Source organism: Sturnus vulgaris, chromosome 30, assembly GCF_052056855.1.
Source record: "Sturnus vulgaris isolate bStuVul1 chromosome 30, bStuVul1.hap1, whole genome shotgun sequence".
Lineage (NCBI taxonomy): Eukaryota > Metazoa > Chordata > Aves > Passeriformes > Sturnidae > Sturnus > Sturnus vulgaris.
The window spans coordinates 498251-520164 of record NC_142272.1 but is presented as its reverse complement, the minus strand read 5'-3'; the positions used below and the strand labels follow the sequence as shown (position 1 = coordinate 520164).

At 48.3% G+C, this 21914-nt stretch overlaps 2 protein-coding genes across 5 annotated transcripts; one reads left to right on the top strand and one right to left on the bottom strand.

Annotated features, from left to right (window-relative positions):
• Positions 1-263: 263 nt before the first annotated feature.
• CERS5 (ceramide synthase 5) lies at positions 264-19041 on the top strand. 3 transcript variants are annotated; one of them, XR_015808803.1, is made up of 11 exons: positions 264-496; positions 5541-5646; positions 7589-7719; positions 9471-9528; positions 10077-10127; positions 10675-10767; positions 12027-12155; positions 12738-12844; positions 15095-15251; positions 16175-16272; positions 17836-19041. XR_015808803.1 is itself a non-coding variant. In XM_088180809.1 (11 exons), the coding sequence occupies exons 1-11, from the start codon at positions 297-299 to the stop codon at positions 17986-17988; spliced, it is 1215 nt and encodes a 404-aa protein (XP_088036935.1). In that variant the 5' UTR covers positions 264-296; the 3' UTR covers positions 17989-19041. The 3 variants fall into 3 exon arrangements, 2 of the variants coding, with proteins under 2 accessions (XP_088036935.1, XP_014747959.2); XM_088180809.1 differs by having other exon boundaries at positions 16243-16272; XM_014892473.2 differs by lacking the exon at positions 16175-16272.
• A 224-nt stretch (positions 19042-19265) lies between these two features.
• COX14 (cytochrome c oxidase assembly factor COX14) lies at positions 19266-21092 on the bottom strand. 2 transcript variants are annotated; one of them, XM_014892479.2, is made up of 2 exons: positions 20989-21092; positions 19266-19910 (listed from the first exon to the last, which is right to left on the bottom strand). In XM_014892479.2, exon 2 carries the CDS (start codon positions 19900-19902, stop codon positions 19744-19746), a length of 159 nt encoding a protein of 52 aa, XP_014747965.1. In that variant the 5' UTR covers positions 19903-19910; positions 20989-21092; the 3' UTR covers positions 19266-19743. The 2 variants fall into 2 exon arrangements, with proteins under 2 accessions (XP_014747965.1, XP_014747964.2); XM_014892478.2 differs by lacking the exon at positions 20989-21092 and adding an exon at positions 20865-20940.
• Between the last annotated feature and the right edge of the window lie 822 nt (positions 21093-21914).

Below are 21914 nucleotides of genomic sequence, written 5' to 3'. Positions count from 1 at the left end.
CTAAGGGGAGCGGTCTATTCCAAGCCCGTCCCTTACGGGCCGTGGCCGCTCGGTGAGAGGCGCGGCCTCCTCCAGCCCCGCCCGCCCGTGTGGCGGCGGCGGGAGGGCCGGGGCGGGGGCAATGGCGATGAGGGGAGCGGTCTCTCTAAGCCCCGCCCCTCAGGGGCCGTGGCTGTCTCCCGATTCGCTGCCGCCATGAGGGGCGGGGCGAAGGGGCGGGGCGGGGCTGGCGCTCGGCCGCGCCCCCGTGTCTGTGGCGGCCGCCCGAGCGCGGCGGCGGCGGCGGCAGGCGGAAGATGGCGGCGGCCGCGGCGGCGGCGCTGCGGGCCTGGTTCTGGAACGAGCGCTTCTGGCTCCCTCACAACGTAACGTGGGCGGACCTGGCCGGCGAGGCGGGCCCGCCGGGCAGCGGGCTGCAGTACCCGCGGGCCGCTCACGTCCTCTCCGCCTTCCCGCTGGCGCTCGGCATCTTCGCCGTGCGGTTGCTCTTCGAGAGGTGAGCGCGGGGCCGCCCCCGGGGCGGCGGGGCCGGGAGGCGCCGGGGTCTGTGAGCACCGGGCTGGGCCGGGGGGCGGCCCGGAGGGGGCGACCCTGCACCTTTCGGGGCCTCCGCCAGGCCCTTCGTGCGTGGAGAGGGGACATTGTGTAATCCTGGGAATCTGTCGCGGGAATCGTGTCTGTCGCGACATGAACAAGCCCGTGGGGCTCCACTGCCTCTCCACGAGAGGCCCCTCCAGTCCGGCGGTGCTGAGGTAGTGCCAATAAAAATCCTGTGTTTTAGACAGGAATTCACTTTTATTCCTGCTCTGCCCAGCTCGCTGGGGTGACACAGAGCTGGCGGCTGCTGCTGCTCCTCACTTGGCTTCCGTGTGTGCTTTATTGTACTTTCCCTGAGTTCCTGGATGAGGAAATAGGGCTCGTTCACATGGCCCCATGTGTTGTTAAAGACTCGGTGGCTCTCCCTCGTCTCAGGCACGATGGATGCGAGTGCGGATCGTCACCTCTGCCCATAAACAGGTGTAATACGGGATTCCTCATTTACCTGGGCATCCATAAACATGTCAACTCAGCCCTGGGGCACAGGTAGATCCGTGTGTGGTGTGGATCTACCACAGCCACACGCAGTGTGTGGGTGGCAGAGATATTAATTAGTAAAGCGGCTTACTTAGGAAACCCTTAGGTGAAACGGACCAAGACACCCTGTAGTGCTGTTCAGGTAGTTCATTAAACATTGATTTAATCTTAAATTTCTGCCTCGAAAGGGCAGAAGTTGGCCAGGTTGGATGGACTTCGAGCAACCTGGATTAGTGGAAAGTGTCTCTGCCCATGGCAGGGGGTGGGACTGGGGAAGTTTTAAGGTCCTTTCCAATCTAAACCATTCCATGGTTCCAAAAGTATTTCTAAGCATGAAAAGGGCTGCAGGACTAAAGTGAGTGGGAATTGAGTAGTTTGTTTTGTTTTGTTTTGTTTTGTTTTTTTCTGTGGGTTTTCTTTAAGAAGTGTGAAAAGAAATTAAGAAGAGGTGGTTGGAACGAAGTTAAAAAATGGCAAATATGGAGGAGAATGAAGCAGGTCAGCAGAGATGTGAGAAACTTGAGAGGCTCTATTTTCTCCGTGCTGTCTTTCTGCCCTTAGGAAAAAAAAGACTTCAGAAAACCAGTGCAGAGAACCCAGGAACACACGTGGCACTGCCAAAATCCCATCTCAAGCTTGGTGTGCTGCTGGTCCAGGCCAAAGCTTGGTACTTGCCAGGACATAAGGAAAGGAGGTTGTGACACACAATGAAAAGGATATTGTAGGGAGGTGCCTAATCCAGTGTCAGTCTGGGGAGGAGGTGCAGAATATTCTCATTTCCTGGAATATTGGAGAAGGTGCACTGCACCTGATGGCACACTGCTCCGGGCAGCATTTACTGTGTCCTGATAATGTCTCCCTGGTTTATGAAATTTCTTTTGTGGTGTTAATTTAGGGTGGAGTCGAATGATGACTTAACTCCTGATCCTGCAGAGCAAAGCTCAGAGGCCGAGGTTCCTGAGGGGGTTTTTCCTGATCTCAGCTGTGTCTTGGTGGTGTCCCAAAGTGAAAGCAGATTGTGACAGCACATCTCAGGCAGTTTCTGGTGTGTTTATTTTAAAAGTACATATCTTTGGATAAACTCCATTCTGTTTCCTCCAGCCACTTTGCACATGTCATAAAAGTTCAGCTTTGTCTCAATAAACTCCCGTGGTGCATTTATCCCAATTCAGGCTTTGGTTGTGTCAAATGTCTTTCTTGTCACACGTTTCACTGTTGGACTTGGTGACTCAGAATGTGAATTACAGACTTGTGCAGCTCTTTTGGTTGAGCTGCTTCTTTTCTCTCTCCTTTTGTAGCTCCTCAGTGTGAGGAAGTGCTTTGTGCTACAACGCTTGTAACACTGACACATTTCTGTTAGTTAGAATTCCACTAAAAACTGCCTTTTACATCATGACATTGACAAAATAATCATTAGTTTGTCTGTCTGTGGGCACTTTATGACTGTAGGGATGAGGCAGGACTCAGAGAGGAAGGTAAAGACAGTGGGAGGGTAAGGATTTTTATCCAGTCAGCCAAAAGAAAGACTTCTGCCCATAAATTTGGGTTGATATTTTTTATCCTTGATTTTCATTTTTCAATATTTCTCCTTGCACATCTTGTACCACTGCAGATACAAAAAAAAAATAAAAATTCCAGGTATCTGCAAAAACCTGGATGTGATATGTTTCTGGCTGCTCTGGAGTGCTCTTTGGAACCAGATATGGGTGTTACTGGACTGATCTGAGCAAGGATCTGCAGCTTGTGCTCCAGCTAGGGAGGGGGAGAAAAAGGTGATTTGAGATGTTACTTAATCAGGTCTATTATGGAATGAGGTGGTTAAATCTTAACACAGCGAAATGGAGAGATTATGGAAGTACAAACTCAAAGAGATACTCAATAAATCTCATTTTTTATAAATAAATCACACAGGAGATTGCTCTTCCTTTAAGACCTGTAATAGGGAGTCACCAGCCAAACTGGAATGTTCATAAAGAAAGATTCTGCCTTCTTGTGAAGCACAAGATGCCTGAGAAATATTTGTTATAACACACTACTTGTGGACTTGAAAATTGGTGTTGCTTTTAAAATCAGTGTACATTAATGAGCAGTGTGAAAGAGAGGGCTGGGTAGGCTCAGGTGTGAGCTGATCCCTGTTGATAAAAGTTTAATACAAGTTTTTATGTGATGGGAATTTCTTGCTGGAAGGTGTGGCAGTAAGTTAACCTTGGGTTATAGTTTGTTGCCGTTGAGATTTCTGTAAGATCATAAAATCATTTAGATTAAAAGGAACCTTTCAAGGCCACCTCATCCCATTCTCTCCTCAAATCAAGGCCAGTGTTCGGGCAGCTCAGATCACTCGTGGTCTTCTGCTGTTCAGTTTGAATATCCCCAGGAATGGAAATTTTACTGTCTGGGCAGTATTTTTTCCTATTTTGGGGGTTGTGCAGAACTTTGTCACTGTGAGATTCAAAACACAACGAAAACCTGCTCTGGGAATAAATATTTGAAGTGCCACAGCAGTTTGAAGTATAAATTTACCTTGCTGAGTTTACCTAAATATCAGGTCAGCTTGGGATTTTCCTGACTGAGCATGGGATTGACCACTCAGGTCCCATTCTATCTGCAAGTTCATGTGGGAACTTCTGTGCTGCACTTGTGGTATATCCTGTAGGAAAGCAGAGCATAAAGACGTTGAACACTTCATATTTTTTTTTACATTTTTTGTGGGGGGGGTCTTGCCAAATGTTTCATAACATCAGGACACAATTTCTGGCTGGTGGTCTGGATTACGGCGGAAGCCGTGAGCCTTTGGAGCCAAGCTCAAAGGAAATCACTCCTTCCTTTTTTATTTTTTAATTATTATTTTTATTTATTTTTTTTTTTTAAAGTTGTGGATGTTGAAATGTAGTTTAGTGTGTCCAGAGATGAGAGCAGAGCTGGGAAGGGTCTGGAGCACAAGGAGAGGCTGAAGGGAGTGGAGGGGCTCAGCCTGGAATAAAACGAGGCTCAGGGGGAACCTTCTGGCTCTGCACAAATCCCTGACAGAAGGGTCAGGCTGGGCATCAGGAGGAATTTCTTCATGGGAAGGGCACTCAGGGATTGGAGGGGGCTGCCCAGGGAGGTTTGGAGTCCCCATCCCTGGGGGTGTCCAAGGAGGTGGCACTTGGTACTCTGGGCTGGGGACGAGGTGGGGATCGGGCACCTCTGGATGATCCTGGAGGGATTTTTCAACCTCAGGGATCCAGGGTAGAGACAAAGGAAGAGCTGGGGCAGACAGGGAAGCCTGGGCCTGCAGTGTCTATCATTTGTTTTGTGTTTTCTGAGAGCTGAGTGTTCCTTTGGGATCAGTCACAAGCTGGTCTGTAATTCCTCAAGGGAAAACTCCACAACCTGGGACTGTTCTTAAACACACAGATATTTGTTCCTGTAGCACTGAGTGTTCCTGAGAATAATTACTGTTGGAGCACTTAGAGCCACGATTCTCCTGAATTTTAATCTTTCCTTTTAAACACGAGGAGAAATTGTAACAATTGTGGTTGGAAAAAGCAGCATTTTCTGCTTGGTGGCACTGGGAGGCTCCTAAATATGTGTAATTTTGGCTTAGCTCTCTCTGAAACGATCACTCTGTGAAAGCAAAATGCTTTTAATGGTACAGATGTAGTGTCCTTTTCAAAATCGGTTTGAGAAACAGGTTTTTCCTCAAAACAACTGATTAAAAATACTAAATATTGCTCCTTTAACCCCCCCTACTTTGGCTCACCAACAGGAGAGGAACAATTCACATGTCAGGTAACCCTGAGCCCATTCTGACATGAACGTGCAGCAAAACCTGGTAATTTTGAACATGTTTGTATTCGTTTTAGTTGCAAACCCAGGCTTGTTTCCAAAGTGTGTGCTATAAAATCCAGGAGGAATTAAATCAGTTTGGAATACAGAGCACAGGGGATGGATGAGATCCTGAGATCAGGGATCTTTCAGACTGGAGACTTGGATCTTCCTCTCTGTCCTGAAGGAAGAAAGCCACTTGATTTCCACCCACCCCCCCAAAAAAAAGTTACTTTTGGGAGCTGTGTCACTTGAACTTCCTTTTTTTTCTGGGCTGTGTGACACCAAGGCTATTTTGGAAACAAGATACTTTGTTTTAGGTCTTCATCTCCAGCATTTCTGTTCACAGGAGACTGCTATCAGTCTATTGTTTTATTGCTGAGGAACGAGAATCCCCCTGGGGAGCACATTCAGATCCTTACAAGCCAAGGGCATTAAGATTTAATTTTTTATTCTGGTGTGCACAGTATGTGCTGTGTGCAGTTACCATATGGACTAATAAAAGAAATTTCTTCACCTGGGAAGAGGTGGAATTGAGATTTCAAAACCTTTTTCACCAGGTTTTGCAATTGGTGACAAATCCAGGTCTTTGTGATTCAGGCAGAGGAAGGAAATAAAAATCTTGTTTTAATCCAGCTTTTTCTGGGCAATTCTTGCAGGTTTATTGCCAAGCCATGTGCCATAAACCTTGGCATTCAGGACAGTGGACCTCACAGAGCCCAGCCCAATGCAATTTTAGAGAAAGTGTTTACATCCATCACTAAGGTGAGTCACACTTTATATTTCTCTCTATTCCAAAGGGAATGGAGGCCTGGAGGTGTCACAGGAGGAGCTTTTTGCTTCCACTTTGCTGGGTGGGGATGCACATTTCACACTCTGCATCCACAAGTGGGCTCATTCTGGTTTTATTCTGCTCTGGCCTGGTCTTCTGGTAGCAAAGAAAATTCCCTGGATGGCTGAGCCGTGGTTTTATGCACAGAAGAATCTTCTTTAGAATACAAGTATTCACCTGATAGACAGGCCTCAACTAATTTCTTTAATTCCCTGCCTTTGGTCCAAGTTGAATGGTGGGGATTTTTTGGTTTAACAAAAGATTTCCCAGCATCTTCCACTTTTATTGGGAAAAAGTTCCTCTTTTTCTTGGGCTCAGTTCCTTTTCTGGTTTTATTTCTTTTATTGTGAATGTCTTCCTCTCATTTTTGTCATTTTCTGTAAACCTGGACAGCAGTTGTCAGTGGAAGTGGATTATTCAGGGAGGTGTTCAGTCACTGAAGGATGTCCTGATGAAGGGCAGGACAGTTTCTTTGGGTTGTTTCCTTCTTTCTCTTCAGCTCACAGGCCTACACCACTACAGAATTACAGAATCCCTCTGTATTTTATCCAGTATTGAGTAAGTGCAATAGATTTTCATTAAAGATAACGAAATGGAAGGTTTTCTGTTGAGATTTGGTGATGCTGAACCTCACCTACTGGAGCAGATAAAAGGAAATTCTATAAAAACCTCAAAAAAACTTGCCTTGTGAGAACATTAAAGTTTTGAGGCTTTTGGAATGATGTGTGAACTGAAAAGCCCCCAGAATCTGATGCACTTTGTTGGGAGAACTTTAATGCAGGGGATGTCCTTGAAATTAATGTTTAAAAACTCAGGAGGTCACAGTCTGTGCAGAATTTGTCTGGCTTATGAAACCTTTAATTGTCCCAGCGTGCTGTGGCTGATGTTGCATTTGGAGAGTCAGGCTGGGTGCAGGGGAAGGATTTCACTGCTGCTCTGAATTCCCCTTGGGCAGGTGCTTTCCCAATGCCCCAGCCATGAAATCCCAGGAAAGTGCTGAGAGATGTGGTGTGATGGAGTGACAGGACAGTCATGGTCTCAATGCCAAAAATCAAATTATTCTGATTTTGATTTTTCAGCTGGCCAGACTGATGATTTTGTATTAAATCAGCATTCTGCATAGCTTTTGTGGTTTGTGTGTTATTCAAATAGTAAAATGTGTTTATCATCTTTCAGTGACAGAGCTCCCTGGCAGAGCTGGTCTGAATTATCTGGTCTGAATTATCTCACTCCTGGGCCCTTGTAGAGGGAGTTACCAGGTTTGGTTCACTTTGATAAATCCATTTGAACACAGTAGAGTTCCCAGGTGGAGAACGGGGATATATTATATCTATATTTGTCATGGAAGTATCTCAGTCTTCAAATATATTTTCATTTATAAACTTTGATAACAGAAATAACACCATTTCTGCACTGCCCTTATGGAATATACAAATATCTGCTTTGCTAAACCAGCTCTTTAAAGTTTCCCCGTCCTTGCTGTGAGTAGCAAACCTCGAACATCTTTAGCTTTGCTGCTCCTGAGTTCTGGGCTCTTTGAGTTGATGTGCAGCTTTAACAGGTAGGACAGGACACTTTAACAGCTCTTCCCCCCAAATTAACAGACAGAACAATCACATTTTTTGTCTTAATGTGCTGTCAGCTGATGAAATAGGTGAGGTAATGCTCAACCAAAACCATTCTGAGTAATTAAGTAATTAGTGGCTTATGAAGGTTAAACCCGAATGACCATTTGTGGCAATGGGTTCTTGCTTCCAGACTCTGTGGTCCCTTCCTGGTGTGTTTTTTGTCATCCGTGCATTATTTCTGTCGTAGTGCAGGACTGAAAGCAGCTTGAGGAGTGGGAGAAATGACATTTGTTTCGTTTTCCTTCAGTCTCCAGATGGAAAAAGGTTAGAAGGCTTGTCCAAGCAGCTGGACTGGGATGTCCGAAAGATCCAGCGCTGGTTTCGGCATCGGAGGAACCAGGACAAACCCACCACCCTCACTAAATTTTGTGAGAGCATGTATGTGTGTGCCCAGGGGCTTCACCTTAGAGCTCTGGCTGTGTTCTCCTCTAGCTGGGCCACAATTGCTGTGTGAGCAAACGAGGGCACTTAAAGGAGGTTTAAGATTTTGAAATACTTGGTGAGCGTGCCTGAGAGAGCAGAACGGGGTACAGGAGCCAGTGCAGAGCGGATTCAGACACTGGGCAGGTCCTTCGTGGCACTTGAGAGTGTCTGTGTGTCCGTCCATTCTGTCTGTGTGTCCATGTCCCTGTGTCTGTGTGTCCGTGTCCATTCTGTCTGTGTGTCCCTGTCCCTGTGTCTGTGTGTCCATGTCCCTGTGTCTGTGTGTCCATGTCCCTGTGTCTGTGTGTCCGTCCATTCTGTCTGTGTGTCCCTGTCCCTGTGTCTGTGTGTCCATGTCCCTGTGTCTGTGTGTCCCTGTCCCTGTGTCTGTGTGTCCATGTCCCTGTGTCTGTGTGTCCATGTCCCTGTGTCTGTGTGTCCATGTCCCTGTGTCTGTGTGTCCGTCCATTCTGTCTGTGTGTCCGTCCATTCTGTCTGTGTGTCCCTGTCCCTGTGTCTGTGTGTCCATGTCCCTGTGTCTGTGTGTCCATGTCCCTGTGTCTGTGTGTCCGTCCATTCTGTCTGTGTGTCCGTCCATTCTGTCTGTGTGTCCATGTCCCTGTGTCTGTGTGTCCCTGTCCCTGTGTCTGTGTGTCCATGTCCCTGTGTCTGTGTGTCCATGTCCCTGTGTCTGTGTGTCCCTGTCCGTGTGTCTGTGTGTCCGTGTCCATTCTGTCTGTGTGTCCGTGTCTCTGTTGTCTGTCTCCCTGTCCATGTGTCCGTGTGTCCTAGTGTCCATATCTGTGTCTCCATGTCCCTGTCCGTGTGTCCATGTCCCTGTCCATGTCCCTGTCCGTGTGTCCATGTGTCCCTGTCCCTGTGTCCATGTCCGTGTGTCCCTGTGTCCCTGTCCCTGTGTCCATGTCCGTGTGTCCATGTCCCTGTGTCCATGTCCCTGTGTCCATGTGTCCCTGTCCGTGTGTCCATGTCCGTGTGTCCATGTCCGTGTGTCCATGTCCCTGTGTCCGTGTGTCCATGTCCCTGTGTCCGTGTGTCCCTGTCCCTGTCTATGTCCCTGTCCGTGTGTCCATGTCCCTGTCCCTGTGTCCCTGTCCCTGTCCGTGCGTGCCCACCGTGGGTGTGAATCCCCAGGATTTCCATTCCCTCAGGAATCACCTTCTGCCTTTCCCAGTTCCAGCCACTCCTTGCCTTCCTTTTCTTCTCTCTCCAGTCCATTCTTTGTTCCCCATTCCCCTGAGCTCCTGCAGTTTTCTCTGTAGTGCAGTAGAACCTCACAGTATTTTTTTTCCTGACTTGTTTCTCCTCTGCTGGTTTCTTTCCTTTCCAGTAACTTTCAATTCTTCCCCCAGTATGGTTTTGTCTACCTAAAGCCACAAGGTAAGAGGGAAAAATACAAACATGAGGATACCTCTGGGTGACAACAACTTTGCTTGTTGTTACCTTTTGTCTCTTAAAGCATATGAATGATGCATGTTCACCCTGAATTTCAAACTTGGCTGTTTCATGTGTGGTGTGAAAACTCTTCAGTAGGTTTATGTCACCTGAAATGTTTAGAAATGAAGGTGGGTAAAGGTTTTTCAGGTGTCAGATTTGGGGATTTTCCCACGTATTTTAATTAATTTTACAAATGCTAACCAGAAGCTGCTTCTGTGTTCTAAGTTTATTTTTTTTCCTTCTTTTTCCAGGTGGAGATTTACATTTTATTTAAGTATATTTTTTTATGGAATCAGGTTTCTCTGGACGGTGAGTTGCTCTGTCACCCATTTGTTTTTCTGTGTGTGGTTGCAGTTGAATGATCCCTGATTTGGGATCCTGGGGGATCTGTTGAAATCCTCCTTTACACCACAGGGAAACTTCTATACAGATCTGTCATTTTGGAAATAACAGAGAATTATTTAATGTGTTACCTCAGAATGTTGGAAAAAACAAGGTGGATTTTGTTTTGTTTTTTTTTTTTGCTATGGAGAGCTGCTCCTTTTTTTCCTCCTGTCTCTCTTGAGGAGATACAGGTTCATCTCCTTGGATTTTTATTATTTTATTATTATTCGAGCTGTATAATTATTTTAGAAATTACCATTGCAGCAGAACTCACAGTGACAGCAGAAATTAGACTTTAAATCACTGAGGTTTTTAACAGTAAATGTAGTTTGAATGGCAGAATGAAGGTGAAATTTCAGTGAAGCAGTACTGTAGTGTCAGGTGTCTTTAGGTGCTGGGGAAGAAAATACCCAAACTGAGGTTTTATGTAATTTCTTATTTATATATAATAAAAACCTTCCTATTCCTTTTAGGCACCCTGGTTTTGGGACACACGACAGTGCTGGTACAACTACCCTTTCCAGGTAAGAGGGAAACAGCTAAATTCCCATTTCTTTGACAATTTTAATTTTTATTTTTGTTATTATACTGGATTAAATCTCTGCCATTTACTCTTTGTGCCTGGTTAGGTTTGGCAGCAGCAGGGTTTCCTTGGGTACATCTGACTCAGTCACTTTATGTTTATTTGCTGCTGAGATTATTAAAAGTGGGAGAAAAAGGCATAAAATCATAGTGGTAATTTATTTATTTACTGTATGAAGGCCAACAGTCTGTTCCAGAACTTGGTTTTCCCACTCCCAAAAGGCTTCAGCAGGAGTTGTAAATATTGACAAGGGAATTTAGTCCTTTGGAAGAAAGCTCAAACACACAATTATATTTGTGTGAGTAAGCTTGGAATAAGATGTCTGCTGCTTAAGCTTGTTTTTATTAAACCTGAATGATTTAACTTCTGCCTCAGCAATTCTGGAGGAACAAAGTGAGATGGAAAAGGAGGAAGGGAAAAAAGTGATTTTAATGTAAATTTTGAATTATTTTGTGTTGTAACTGTTCTGTCTCTGTCTTTTTTTCCAGCCTCTAACATCCAGGCTTTATTATTACTATATCTTGGAGCTGGCCTTCTACTGGTCCCTCATGTTTTCTCAGTTTACAGACATTAAACGAAAGGTGAGATGAACCAGAATTGCATTAATCACTCAACAGCTAAATAAAAATAGTAATAAATAGATAGGACCAACAAAAAACGGGAGTATGCCTGGCCAGGAAAGCCAAAATGTAGTGATAATTATATTTTCTTCCTCATTTACACCTTTGTGAGCCTCCCTTCTCCTATAAGCACTGTGCAGCCCTGAAAAAAAAAAAAATAAGAAGGGAGCAAGGCTGACCTGGTGTATCCTTGAGTTCCTTTCACCTTCCAGGGGACAGAACAGCTTCACTCAATACCTCCCAATCAAAAGTTAACAGATCATTGCCTAAAAATAGATTTAACTGGAAGGCTTGCAAGAAAATGAGCTGCTCAGAGCAGTACCTTGCTGAAGCTGCTGAGGAAATGACAAACACTAAGGCAATAATAAATAGGGTTTTGAAAGGAATTTCTCAACTGTGTGAGGAGCAGATGATGAGTGGTTGCAGTTGCTCAAATCTAATTCTGTCAGGCTGTGCTCCAGGATTTGGTTGTTGTTGCTGTTGGAGAACAGTCCCCAGTAAATCCTGGCTTATTGCTTCCTTTACATGAGCTGCAAAGCAGCAAATTATCCCAATTTTTGCATTGGCTGTTAAAAAAAAAACAAGTTTACTCAGGCTTTTTTCTGAAATATTAGCAGGTGGGGTACTGTGGAATAGAGTGGAGCTGCAGGCAGTGATGAACAACCTCTGGGACTCTGTAATGGTTTATTTTGACTTTAACAAGTGGATGACATTCCCCACTGCAGCAGGCTGAGCTACAGGAAGCTGGGGGCTGAATATTGTGCATTGTAAACATTTTTTTGTTCTTCCTGCTGAGTTACCTGGTGTTCTGTGCCTGCTCTGCCCTGGCAGGGTTTGCTCACTGACAGCAGGAGCAGCAGCACTTAAATGTGTGCCAGGAGCTGAGGGGATGAGCAGTGTGTCTGAAAAACCCAGAGGGAGCCAAAAATAAGGGTCAGCTTGTCCTTTAAATCATATCTGTGGGGTCTGCAGGTACAGCTCTGTGTGTGTGTGCCAGGGAGATTCTGCTCATTCCTAAGCAGGCAGAGCAGCACCAAAGCTGAGAGACTTTTCTGGAAGCTTTTGTGGAGATGGTTGGAGTGTGATGAGCTGTGATTGGAGTCAGAGCCTGAACCAAAAGAATCCTGTGACCCTGGTGACTCAGTTGGGTGGCTCTGTTCCAAACTTTTGCATTTGTGTGACAGCCAAAGAGTTTTCATTCATGGTTTTCCTGTTTCCAGGACTTCCTGATCATGTTTGTCCATCACTTGGCCACGATTGGGCTCATCACGTTCTCGTACATGAATAACATGGTGCGAGTTGGAACTCTGGTGCTGTGCCTCCACGATGCTTCAGATTTCCTCCTGGAGGTGAATTTCCTTTCAAATCTTTGCTAATTAGGGGATTTTCAAATCCCTAATGCTGATGTGATCTCAGGGGAACAAGCTGACGTTCCTGTTCTTGATAAACTGCTTTAAATGTGCCATGGAATTGGTGCTGCTGATGCTGCCTTGTCAGCTTTTCCTCCAAACTGCTTGAGTGGTGAGAGTCACAAAACCATGGAATGGTTTGGGTTGGAAGGAACCTTAAAGATCATCCAGTTCCAGTATCCCAGATTGCTCCAAGTCACATCCAGCCAGGCCTTGGACACTTCCAGGAATGGGGAAGCCACAGCTTCTCTGGGTAACCCTCTCAGAGAGGGTGATTTTACCCTCTGGCAGTTTGAAGCCATTCCCCCTTGTCCTGTCACTCCAGGCCCTTGTAAATAATCTCTCCCATTGTTCTTGTAGGACCATATAAATAGCAGTATAAAAATAGTAATGCAATATAATAATCCCTCTTTGTTCCAAACTGTACAAATGTGATTGAGAATTTTTTCTCCAGCTCTCTAGCTGGCTAATTACAGGAGTGCACAAAGGGAATAATATTTGCATGTTTATTGTCTCTTGTAGGCTGCAAAACTGGCCAATTATGCCAAGTACCAGCGTTTGTGTGATGCTTTCTTCATGCTCTTTGGGGTTGTGTTCATCGTGACCCGGCTGGGCATTTACCCCTTCTGGTAAGCACCTGCAGCTGGGAGCTCTTGCTTGCTCTCCCAATCCTTTCAGCACAGCCTTTGTTTTAGATTTTTTTTTTTTTTTCCCCCAAGCATTCCAGCTGTCCCTCGAGGCAGCCTGAAGCAGCACATGATGGCCCAAGTGCTGTTTGGGGCAGGAGGTTTTGAGTAGGCACATGAAGAAATCTCTCCCCAGTCAGCTGAGGGGACTGGGGGAAGAGTCCAGAATCCCATTCACAGCTGCCCCTCCCCTGCTGCAGTGATGACAGAGTCAGCCAGAATCTGCTCTGAGAGGCTTGAAGGATTCTCTGCTTCTCTGAAGAAGCTGTAGAAATAATTACTGGTGAGGCACAGTCTCTCGAGGTAATTTTTGTTTGTATCTGGCTTAGTCATCACTGCATTTCTGATTCTTGTGACACTTCTCTCATGTCCTTCAGAGGACTCCTGTTCAGAGCCTGAAATAGGTCTGAGTTTTCTTGGGAGGTAAAACCCTGGATAAATGGCTTAGAGAGAATCATCCCATAATGAGATTCCCTCTCACCTCAGTAGGTCAGACCTGGAGCAGTGCTTTGGTTAATGAGCTGTTGTCCATTTTTTGTGTGTGGTGACAATTTGGTTACAGTTTTACTGCATGCATTTCTTTCCTAGGCCATGGACACCTGCCATTCCCATTCTTTTTGGGTGCCTGCTAGGCAGCAACAACCCTTCCACTTTAGGATCAGTTAAAGCTCCTGCTTATTTTCCAGTAAATGCACCAAAGGACTCTGGATGAAGAAGAGCTTTAATTCCTATTTCTTTGTAGGTTCCTTCCAGGGACAGACAAGAGAGCTTTAATTCCTATTTCTTTGTAGGTTCCTTCCAGGGACAGACAAGAGAGTTGTTTTTGCAGCTGCTGTCTGAGGGGATGCTCTTACCTCACACCAGTGGTCAGCATCCTGTAAATCTTTAATGTGTTTTCCACTGGCTGTAATGTCACTCCTCAGCTTTGCAGAGGAATCTGACAAGCTGCAGCAGCACTGCAGACCCTGTGCTGTGTCACTGCACGTGTATTCCCTTCCCTTCCCTAATTAGTAATAGAAAACATCAGCAGATCTCTGGAACTGCATTTAATTCTTTCAAAAACCTGCTATGAGTTGAATACTTCTGGAGCTGCCTTTTGGGGCATTTTGGTTCTTGTTTGAAAGGTTTGTTTTGCTTTTCTTGTGAAATGTTCAAAGCTGTGTGAAATTAATGTGGTTGTTAAAGGTCTCTCCATACCCCTCTGCATCATAAAATCTAAAGTGTTTATGAAATTGCTGAAGGACTGGCAATAACTCCCAGCAACAGGAACAGCAAAACAGTAATGAAAGAAACACAAAGCTTGGGCCATAAAGCGGTTTTGAGTCTTCCAGCCTGGCTGGAGGAATCTATAAAACTCGGAGGGTAGAGGAGAGCACCCAGGGGAGGGAGGGAGGCCTTCTGGGAACAAAATTCCTTCCTCATCCCAGAATCCTTAAGACTGGAAAAGCCCTCCAAGACCACTGAGCCCAGCCTGTGGCCAATCCCCACCAGAGCAGTAAGTGCCACGTCCAGTTGTTCCTCCAGAGGTGGGGACTCCACCACCTCCCTGGGCAGCTCCAATGCCTCACCATCCTTTCCATTAAAAAATTCCTCCTGATGTCCAGCCTGAACCTTTCCTGGCACATCCTGAGGCTGTTCCCTCTTATCCTGTTGTTGCCTGGGAGCAGAGCCTGACACAGCTGCCCCTTCCTGTCAGGGAATTGTGCAGAGCCAGGAGGTCCCCCCTGATCCCCCTTTTCCCCAGCTCTGGACACACTCCAGCCCCTCAATATCTCATTTTCTGTGAGGCCCCAGCACAGCCTCACAGTGCCCAGCACAGAGGGACAATCCCTGCCCTGCTCCTGTGCCCACACTATTTTTTGATAGGATTTTTGATCTTTAAATGTGGGTGAAAGCTGCCCAAGCAGGAAGGTGTTAAAGGTTGTTTTGGTAACCAGAGCAGCCTGACATCACTTCCTATGAAGTTGTTATAAATAAATGCTTGTGCTTTGGAGAAGAAAATTGGCAGCAGATCCGTGTGTGTAACCAAATTGCAGCACATTCACATGTTCTGTTTTGTTGCTCAGTCTCCTGACTGGCAGGAGCAGAGCAGCAGATGCTCAGTGAGACACAAACTGTTGTGCATCTGGTCTGGCACCTCCAGCTCAGAGCTGGGCACAGCTGATCTGAAATGTATTTCTGGATCTCTTGAAGGATTTTGAACACAACCCTGTTTGAAAGCTGGGAGTTGATCGGTCCCTACCCTTCCTGGTGGCTTTTCAACGGGCTCCTGGTGACCCTGCAGGTCCTGCACGTCATCTGGTCTTACCTCATCATCCGCACGGCCTCCAAGGCCCTGGTGAGGGGCAAGGTAAGGCTGGGGGAACCTTCTGGCTCCTCTTTCCTACAAGCCCCATCAAGCAATCGTGACAAATTGGGGATTTTTTCTTAAGGGACTTGCATCAAGAGTTCATAAAAATGGTGTTTTTTTACCTTGATTGCTCTGCACTTTGGAGTTTCCAGGTGTGTTTAAAGGCAGGGAGTCTCTCTTGGGCATGCAGGGAAATAACTCAATTTTCCAGGGCATTCAAATGTCCTAAAATGGTGACTATGACACTTTTGTTGTGCACTCTGAAGTTTGAGGTGGTAGCAGGCTCTCTTTTGGACAACAGGATGAACATACAGGATATTTCCCCACTTCAGCTGGGCCTTGGGATGTGTTGGGGATTGTGATTCTGTCTGCCAGTGCAGGCACTGAGCTCCAGCACTCAGGGAAAAGGTTCCCAGGGATGCAGTGGGGTTTGCTGGTTTCAAAAATCACAGGATGGCCTGGGTTGGAAGGGACCTTAAAGATCATCCAGTTCAAGGCCAGGCTGGACAGGGCTTGGAGCAACCTGGGATAGGGGAAGGTGTCCCTGCCTAAGGCAGGGGGTGGAACAAGGTGAGCTTTAAGGTCCTTCCAACCCAAACCATTCCATGATTCTATGAAACCAACAAAAAAGCTGATTTAGTAGCAAAAATGCTTTTTCCTATCAGATATTGATACTCTGATCTGGGTTTCTCTGATGGCTCTGCATTATTTTGTGTTTGACTTCAGCTGCCCCTACACATGGAATGTGGCTTTGAAAAATATGAATATTCTGGTTGACTCTGGGGGCAAGGAGGCTTCAGGGTACGAGCTCTTCATCTGTTCCCCACAGCTGCTACTACAAATGCCTGATTTTCATTCTCTGCAGCTGTTTCTGTATCCTGAGTTCTACACCTTTTCCCTTTCCTTGGTTCTCTCCTGTCCAGGTGACCTAGCCAGAGAAAGGACTCTAAGCTCTGTCTTCTTCATTCTTTTCTCCTTTTCTCTGTGCCAGATTGGAGCTGGACAGTTTCAGCCTGTGCATGTAAGTGTGACCTGTGGTTCTGTTTGTTCACTGAAACACGTCTGTGTCGAGGTCAAGACAAAAGCAGAGCCCTGGTCTTGGGGGTTTGGTGCCTTCTCCTTCTCTCCCTGGTCCTGACAGAGTGCTAAAATACTGATTTTTCCAAAGGTCAGAGCAGTGTCCTGGGGTCTGTTCTTACCTGCTGTCACCTGCCTGCACAACTTACACTTTCTGCTTTTACACACCCACACGCTCCAATTTCTGTCTTTGCTCCTCATCAGCACTGGACTGAGGGGGAGAGGGCAGGAGGAATTTGCTCCTTTTTGTGAAAAGGAGTGAAACTTCTCTCCCAAGAATGGAAAAAATGTCAAGGGATTTCTGCTTCCTTCCAGTGACCCTTTGAACTTCCAATATAGCAGGAGACTGGGGGAAGATAGCAAAAGTTCTGGCAACAGGCAGAAGCCAGGCCATCCAAAAAGTTCCTGGAGATCATTAGCTTCATGTGGCTTCCAGCCAGATTTTCCCTGGAATTCAACCTCTTCCTGCTGCTAACCCTGACTCCAAGAGAGTGAAATCCTGGAATCCTTGGAAAGCTGCAAGCCAGAGCACTGGCACGTGGAGTTACTAAGGGCTGCTGGCTGCCCAGGGAGGGGAGTGAGGAGAGTCAGGAGCTGCTTGGGCAGAGCAGGGGCTGCTCTCCAGGCCTGGCTCACGCTGGGGAGGTTTGGCTCTGGATTTGCCACCACCCAAGGTGTGTGTTTGCACTTGGGGCTGGGTTTATGGGCTCTTCCCTTGCCCTTCTGGCTCTGCAGGGCTGCCCTGTGGTGGCACCACACTCGTCCTGGGAAGGTTCAAAATCCCACATGCAAGTCGAACAGAGCTGGATTTGCAGCCAGTCTCTGAACCAAGGCATGCTCTGGATTCCTGGGCTGAGGCTCCTGCATTTCTGAGCTGGTGTTTGCTGGATCAGACACTGCCTCTGCTCTCCATCCCCTGTCCAGACAGGCTCCTGCTCCTAAATGGGATCTCCCACATGAAGCACAGGCTGTGGAAATGGGGGTGCTTTGTTTGAGCAGTGATGTGATAAATGAAGCTGGTTAATTTTTTAAATAGCAAGACTGCTCCTTGTAGGGCAAAATGTTCTGTCTCAGACTGACACATTCCTGGTGTTTGGTTGTGTTGGACCCGCTTGTGATGGTGGCATGAGAAATTTTTGATTCAAAATAAATTGTTTAGAAAGTGGCCTGTAAGTGATCTAGAGAGGAGCTCTTGGAAGACAACACCAGATGTGTAATATCACCTGATCTGGTGAGAACAAGAGTGAAGTGCTTTCACAGATGTACAGAGTATTTACAAAATGGAGCTCATCTTTCCAAATTGTCTTTTTCAGTGTCTGTGTCTTGTTCCTAATGTGATGAGAGGCTCCTTCTTGGGAGCTTGGACTGAGCCAGACCCAAATGTAGGAGGTAGATGTGAGTGAAGGTTGTTCCTCACATGGACACAACCTTCTAACTGCTGGTTTCTGTCGATTTTTCAACTCCCCTTCTCCTCTCCCACTACCCCAATTCCACTGGCCATGTTTAGGTGTCCAAGGATGACCGCAGTGACGTGGAGAGCAGCTCTGAGGAGGAGGATGTGACTTCCAACAGCACGAAAGGAATTCTCAGCACTTCCAGTAACGGTTCCAATCGCCTCAATGGCCACGTGGCTGGCAGCCAGTGGACAGGAGAGGAGTAAGGGCCTGGGCTGGCCATGAGCAAACACGAACTTCTCTTTCAATATCTAGTTGTGTTGAGCTCCACATTCCCAAGTGATCTTTAATCAAAAACCCCTTCCCCAGAAACCTCCAGCAGACCCGAAATGGGCACAACCCTGACCAGTCAGAGGCTTTGCACGGCACAAGGGATGAAGCCAACGACCGGGGCAAAAACAAAGCTGCAGATTTCACTTCAAGCCATTTTGTACTTCAATAAGTACAAAGAAAACACCCCCGAGTCCTGTTTGATCTTTGCAGAGGTGTCTTTGTTTGTGACAAACTGGCTTTTACTGGCATCAGCTCAAGGCAGAGCAGGTTTGGACCGCGGGGTTCGGTGCCACTCAGTGACGGTTCGGTCCCGGCAGGTGCAGCAGCTCTCGATGCACTCCAGAAGCCACTTCAGAGCACAGAGAACGCAGGTTCCGTGTCCCAGCTGCCCTGGGGGAGGCAGAGACTGCTCCCAGCCGAGCTGTGAACTGTGCTAACCCCAGAACCACTGCTCTGCCTCACCCCAGGGTGCTCATCTCTGCTGTCACCAGGGACCAGACCAGCATCTGCTGCCTCTTTTGGTGCTGCAAACCCCTCTGAAGTCTTGACCAAAGCCTTCTGCAAGGGGGTTGGGGGGGGTGGTTTATTGCCCCTGAGACAACCAGCATAATCCAGGCCTTTTAAATTTTCTTCCTGTTGCAAATTGTGGTTTTGAAGACTTATCTACACCTACTGGATTCAGTTAGCTAAGCTGGGATCAGAGGGAGGATCAGAACTGGTGGGCTGGGTTTAACTCTCCAAAAAATGAGATGTTTTGGTCCTGTACTCTGAGACAAATGATTGTTGCTGCTCTGATGTTAGAGCTGTGGAGGAACCCGGGGCTGGAAGAGCAGCCACACTGTGGGCTTTGCTTCTCTTTTTTTACTCAATGGTACTTGGGGGCAATGGAACGGTCAATCAGGAGCAGAATTTTGGAAACTTCTCAAGTTTGTTACCATTTTATACTGTTGTTTACTCTTATCTCCAATTAAAAGTTGCTTCAAAAAGTTGGGGTGATGTGTTTCATCTTGAGGAAATAGAACAGAGGACAGTGTGTGTCCCTGGGCTGCTGCCAGGAGCACAGGAGAAACAACTTTTTGGAAGAACAGGATGGAAGTGATGGGACTCCTGGAAGGTCCATGGAATGGGAGTGGAACTGAGTGACTTTTAAGGTCCCTCCCAGCTCAGGGCAGTCTGTGCTTTGGGGGACACCACGCTCCATCACACCAGCAACTTTCACACGGATTTTATTGAGCTGCATCTGCCTCCCCCAGCCTGGGGGGCACTGGGAAGGTGGGGCTGGTCCAGAGTGGGCTCAGCTCAGCTCCTGGGGCTGGTCCAGTGTGGGCTCAGCTCAGCTCCAGGGGCTGGTCCAGAGTGGGCTCAGCTCCTGGGGCTTGTCCAGAGTGGGCTCAGCTCAGCTCCAGGGGCTGGTCCAGAGTGGGCTCAGCTCAGCTCCAGGGGCTGGTCCAGTGTGGGCTCAGCTCCTGGGGCTTGTCCAGAGTGGGCTCAGCTCAGCTCCAGGGGCTGGTCCAGAGTGGGCTCAGCTCAGCTCCAGGGGCTGGTCCAGTGTGGGCTCAGCTCCTGGGGCTTGTCCAGTGTTGGCTCAGCTCAGCTCCAGGGCCCAGTCCCAGGATGGGCTCAGCTCTCAGGGCTGGTCTCACCTCCTGGGCCCAGTCCCAGCTCCCAGGACCAGTCCCAGCCCAGGCTCAGCTCTCAGGACCAGGTGCATTCTCCCTCTCACGGCGGTGCTGGAGCATCCTCTGCACACGGACACTGCACAGGTAGCCGGCGTACACCGTCAGCAGCATCATGGAGCCCGAGAAGGCCTTGTAGCCAAAATCTGCCAGCTGCTTCCTGGACACCATGGCTGCACCTGCGAGGGAGACACAAAATGCCAGCATAGTCAGGGTTGGAAGGGATCTCTGGAGATCATCCAGTCCAACCTCCCATGTCCAGGCAGGGTCACCCAGAGCTGGTGACACTGGAACAAGTCCAGGTGGGCTTGGGGTGTTTCCAGAAGGGGAGACTCCCATGACTCTGTTCCAGTGCTCTGCCCCCCTCCATGGAAAGTTCTCCCTCATGTTGAGGTGAAACTTCTGGTAGTTTATGACTATGGCTCCTCGTCCTGTTTCTGGCATCATCAAAAGAGTCTGGCACCATCCCCTGACCCCTTGGAGATATTTATATGTATGAATAAGATCCCTGCTCAGTCTTCTCTCCAGACTAAGCAGGCCCAGCTCCCACAGTCTCTCCTCAAAGAGATGCTCCAGATCCCTCAAAATCTTTGTGGTCTGCACTGGACCATCTCCAGCATCTCCTTGACTATCCTGTCGTGAGGAGCCCAGAACTGGACAGATGACTCTGGATGCACCTCTCTTAAGGCCAAGGGGCAGGATCCCCTCCCTGACCTGCTGATGCATCCCAGGATCCCACTGGTACTTGGGGTTATTCCTCTGCAGGTGCAGGATCCTACACCTGCTCTCATTGAGCCTCATCAGGTTATTCTAATAAATCATTATGTTTCTCTTTGCCCAATTCTCCAGCTGATGGAGGCTCTGCTGAACTGCAGCACAGCCTTGGGGTGGATCAGCCACTGCCCCACGTTTTGTATCACCACCAGACCCGCTCGGGGTCCATTCCATCCTTTCATCCAGGTGAACACGGTGGAAATGAGACTGGTCCCAGCAGCGGTCCCTGGTGAACTCACTGACTACCTCCAGATTCACTGCTCCCGTCCCTCTGGACTCACCTGAACTCACCGCTCCCATCCCGTCCATTATCCCACCCATTATCCTATCCCATTCCCGTCCCGTCTCTCCGCTCTCACCGCTCCCGTCCCATCCATTATCCCATCCCATTCCCGTCCATTATCCCGTTCCCATCCATTATCCCATCCCATTCCCATCTATTTTCCCATTCCCGTCCATTATCCCGTTCCCGTCCGCTCTCACCGCTCCCGTCCCGCTCCGCCGCGCTCCGGGCCCGCGTCACGTGGCTCGGGGAGGCTGTCACGTGATCCGCTCCATCACGTGTGTTGCTGTCACGTGACGGCGGCGGGCGCGGGAAGCCCGCGCGGTGCCCGCAGCGCCCCCTGGCGGCGCCCCGGGCGCGGTGTCCCCCTCAGGGGCCGCTCCCGCCGCCATCGCCGCCGCCTCGGCCCCCATCGGCCCGGCGGAGCCCACACGGGCCTCCCTACGCCACGCAACCCGCAGGCCTTCATATCTGAGGTGATAGAGGGAACTTGGACCCCGCAAGGGACAGTCCTTGGCCGCACGTGGATGGAGACGAGGCTCTCCGGGCCTTGCTGCACCCTAAGGCTCAGGTGCGGCGCCATCGCGATGGTCACGGTGGCTTCACAAGGGCTCTGGTGCCACCCTGAGGGTCCCAGTGCCTCCCCGAAGGTCACAGTATTTTCTTGAGGTTCCCAGTGCCATCCCAGACCCATCCTGGTGTCTGCCCCGTGTCCCAGTGTGCCCTCAGCCCAGAGCCTCCTTCCCCAAGTCCCCTCCTGTTCCCCCCTCCCGGAGCTCCTTCCCAGCCTTTGAACTCTGCTGGCCCAGCCCTGCTGGATCCGGGGCTCCCTCGAGCTCTGAAGCTGCCAGGGTCACTCTTTCTCCCCTCCTCATGCCTTCTTTCCCCCAGCAGCAGCTCCCAGGGCTGTGGCACTGGGATGTGCTGAGCTTGCAGAACATAATTCCAAATGGCAAAGGGAAAACTTTTTATAGCTCAGGAAATCCAGCTCCAGTGTGGTGTGTTTAAAAGTGAGAGATCAGTGTGCCGGTCTTCCCACATCAGACCTGGGACACTCAGCAAGGGACTTGGGCACTTCCAGGGTCAGAGAAACACGGACAAGGGGGATGCACAAAGCATTTCCATC

What these genes read in the sequence shown, in the direction of transcription:
- COX14 (XM_014892478.2), bottom strand. Translation starts at nt 20,895, where the DNA reads ATGGGATGGGATAATGGATGGGACGGGAGCG. An exon ending in TAATGGATGGGACGGGAGCG is followed by an intron (nt 19,911 to 20,864) that starts GTGAGAGCGGAG and finishes TCTCCCTCGCAG; the next exon opens with GTGCAGCCATGGTGTCCAGG.
- CERS5 (XM_088180809.1), top strand. Translation starts at nt 297, where the DNA reads ATGGCGGCGGCCGCGGCGGCGGCGCTGCGGGCCTGGTTCTGGAACGAG. An exon ending in GAATCAGGTTTCTCTGGACG is followed by an intron (nt 9,529 to 10,076) that starts GTGAGTTGCTCT and finishes TATTCCTTTTAG; the next exon opens with GCACCCTGGTTTTGGGACAC. An exon ending in CTTCAGATTTCCTCCTGGAG is followed by an intron (nt 12,156 to 12,737) that starts GTGAATTTCCTT and finishes TGTCTCTTGTAG; the next exon opens with GCTGCAAAACTGGCCAATTA.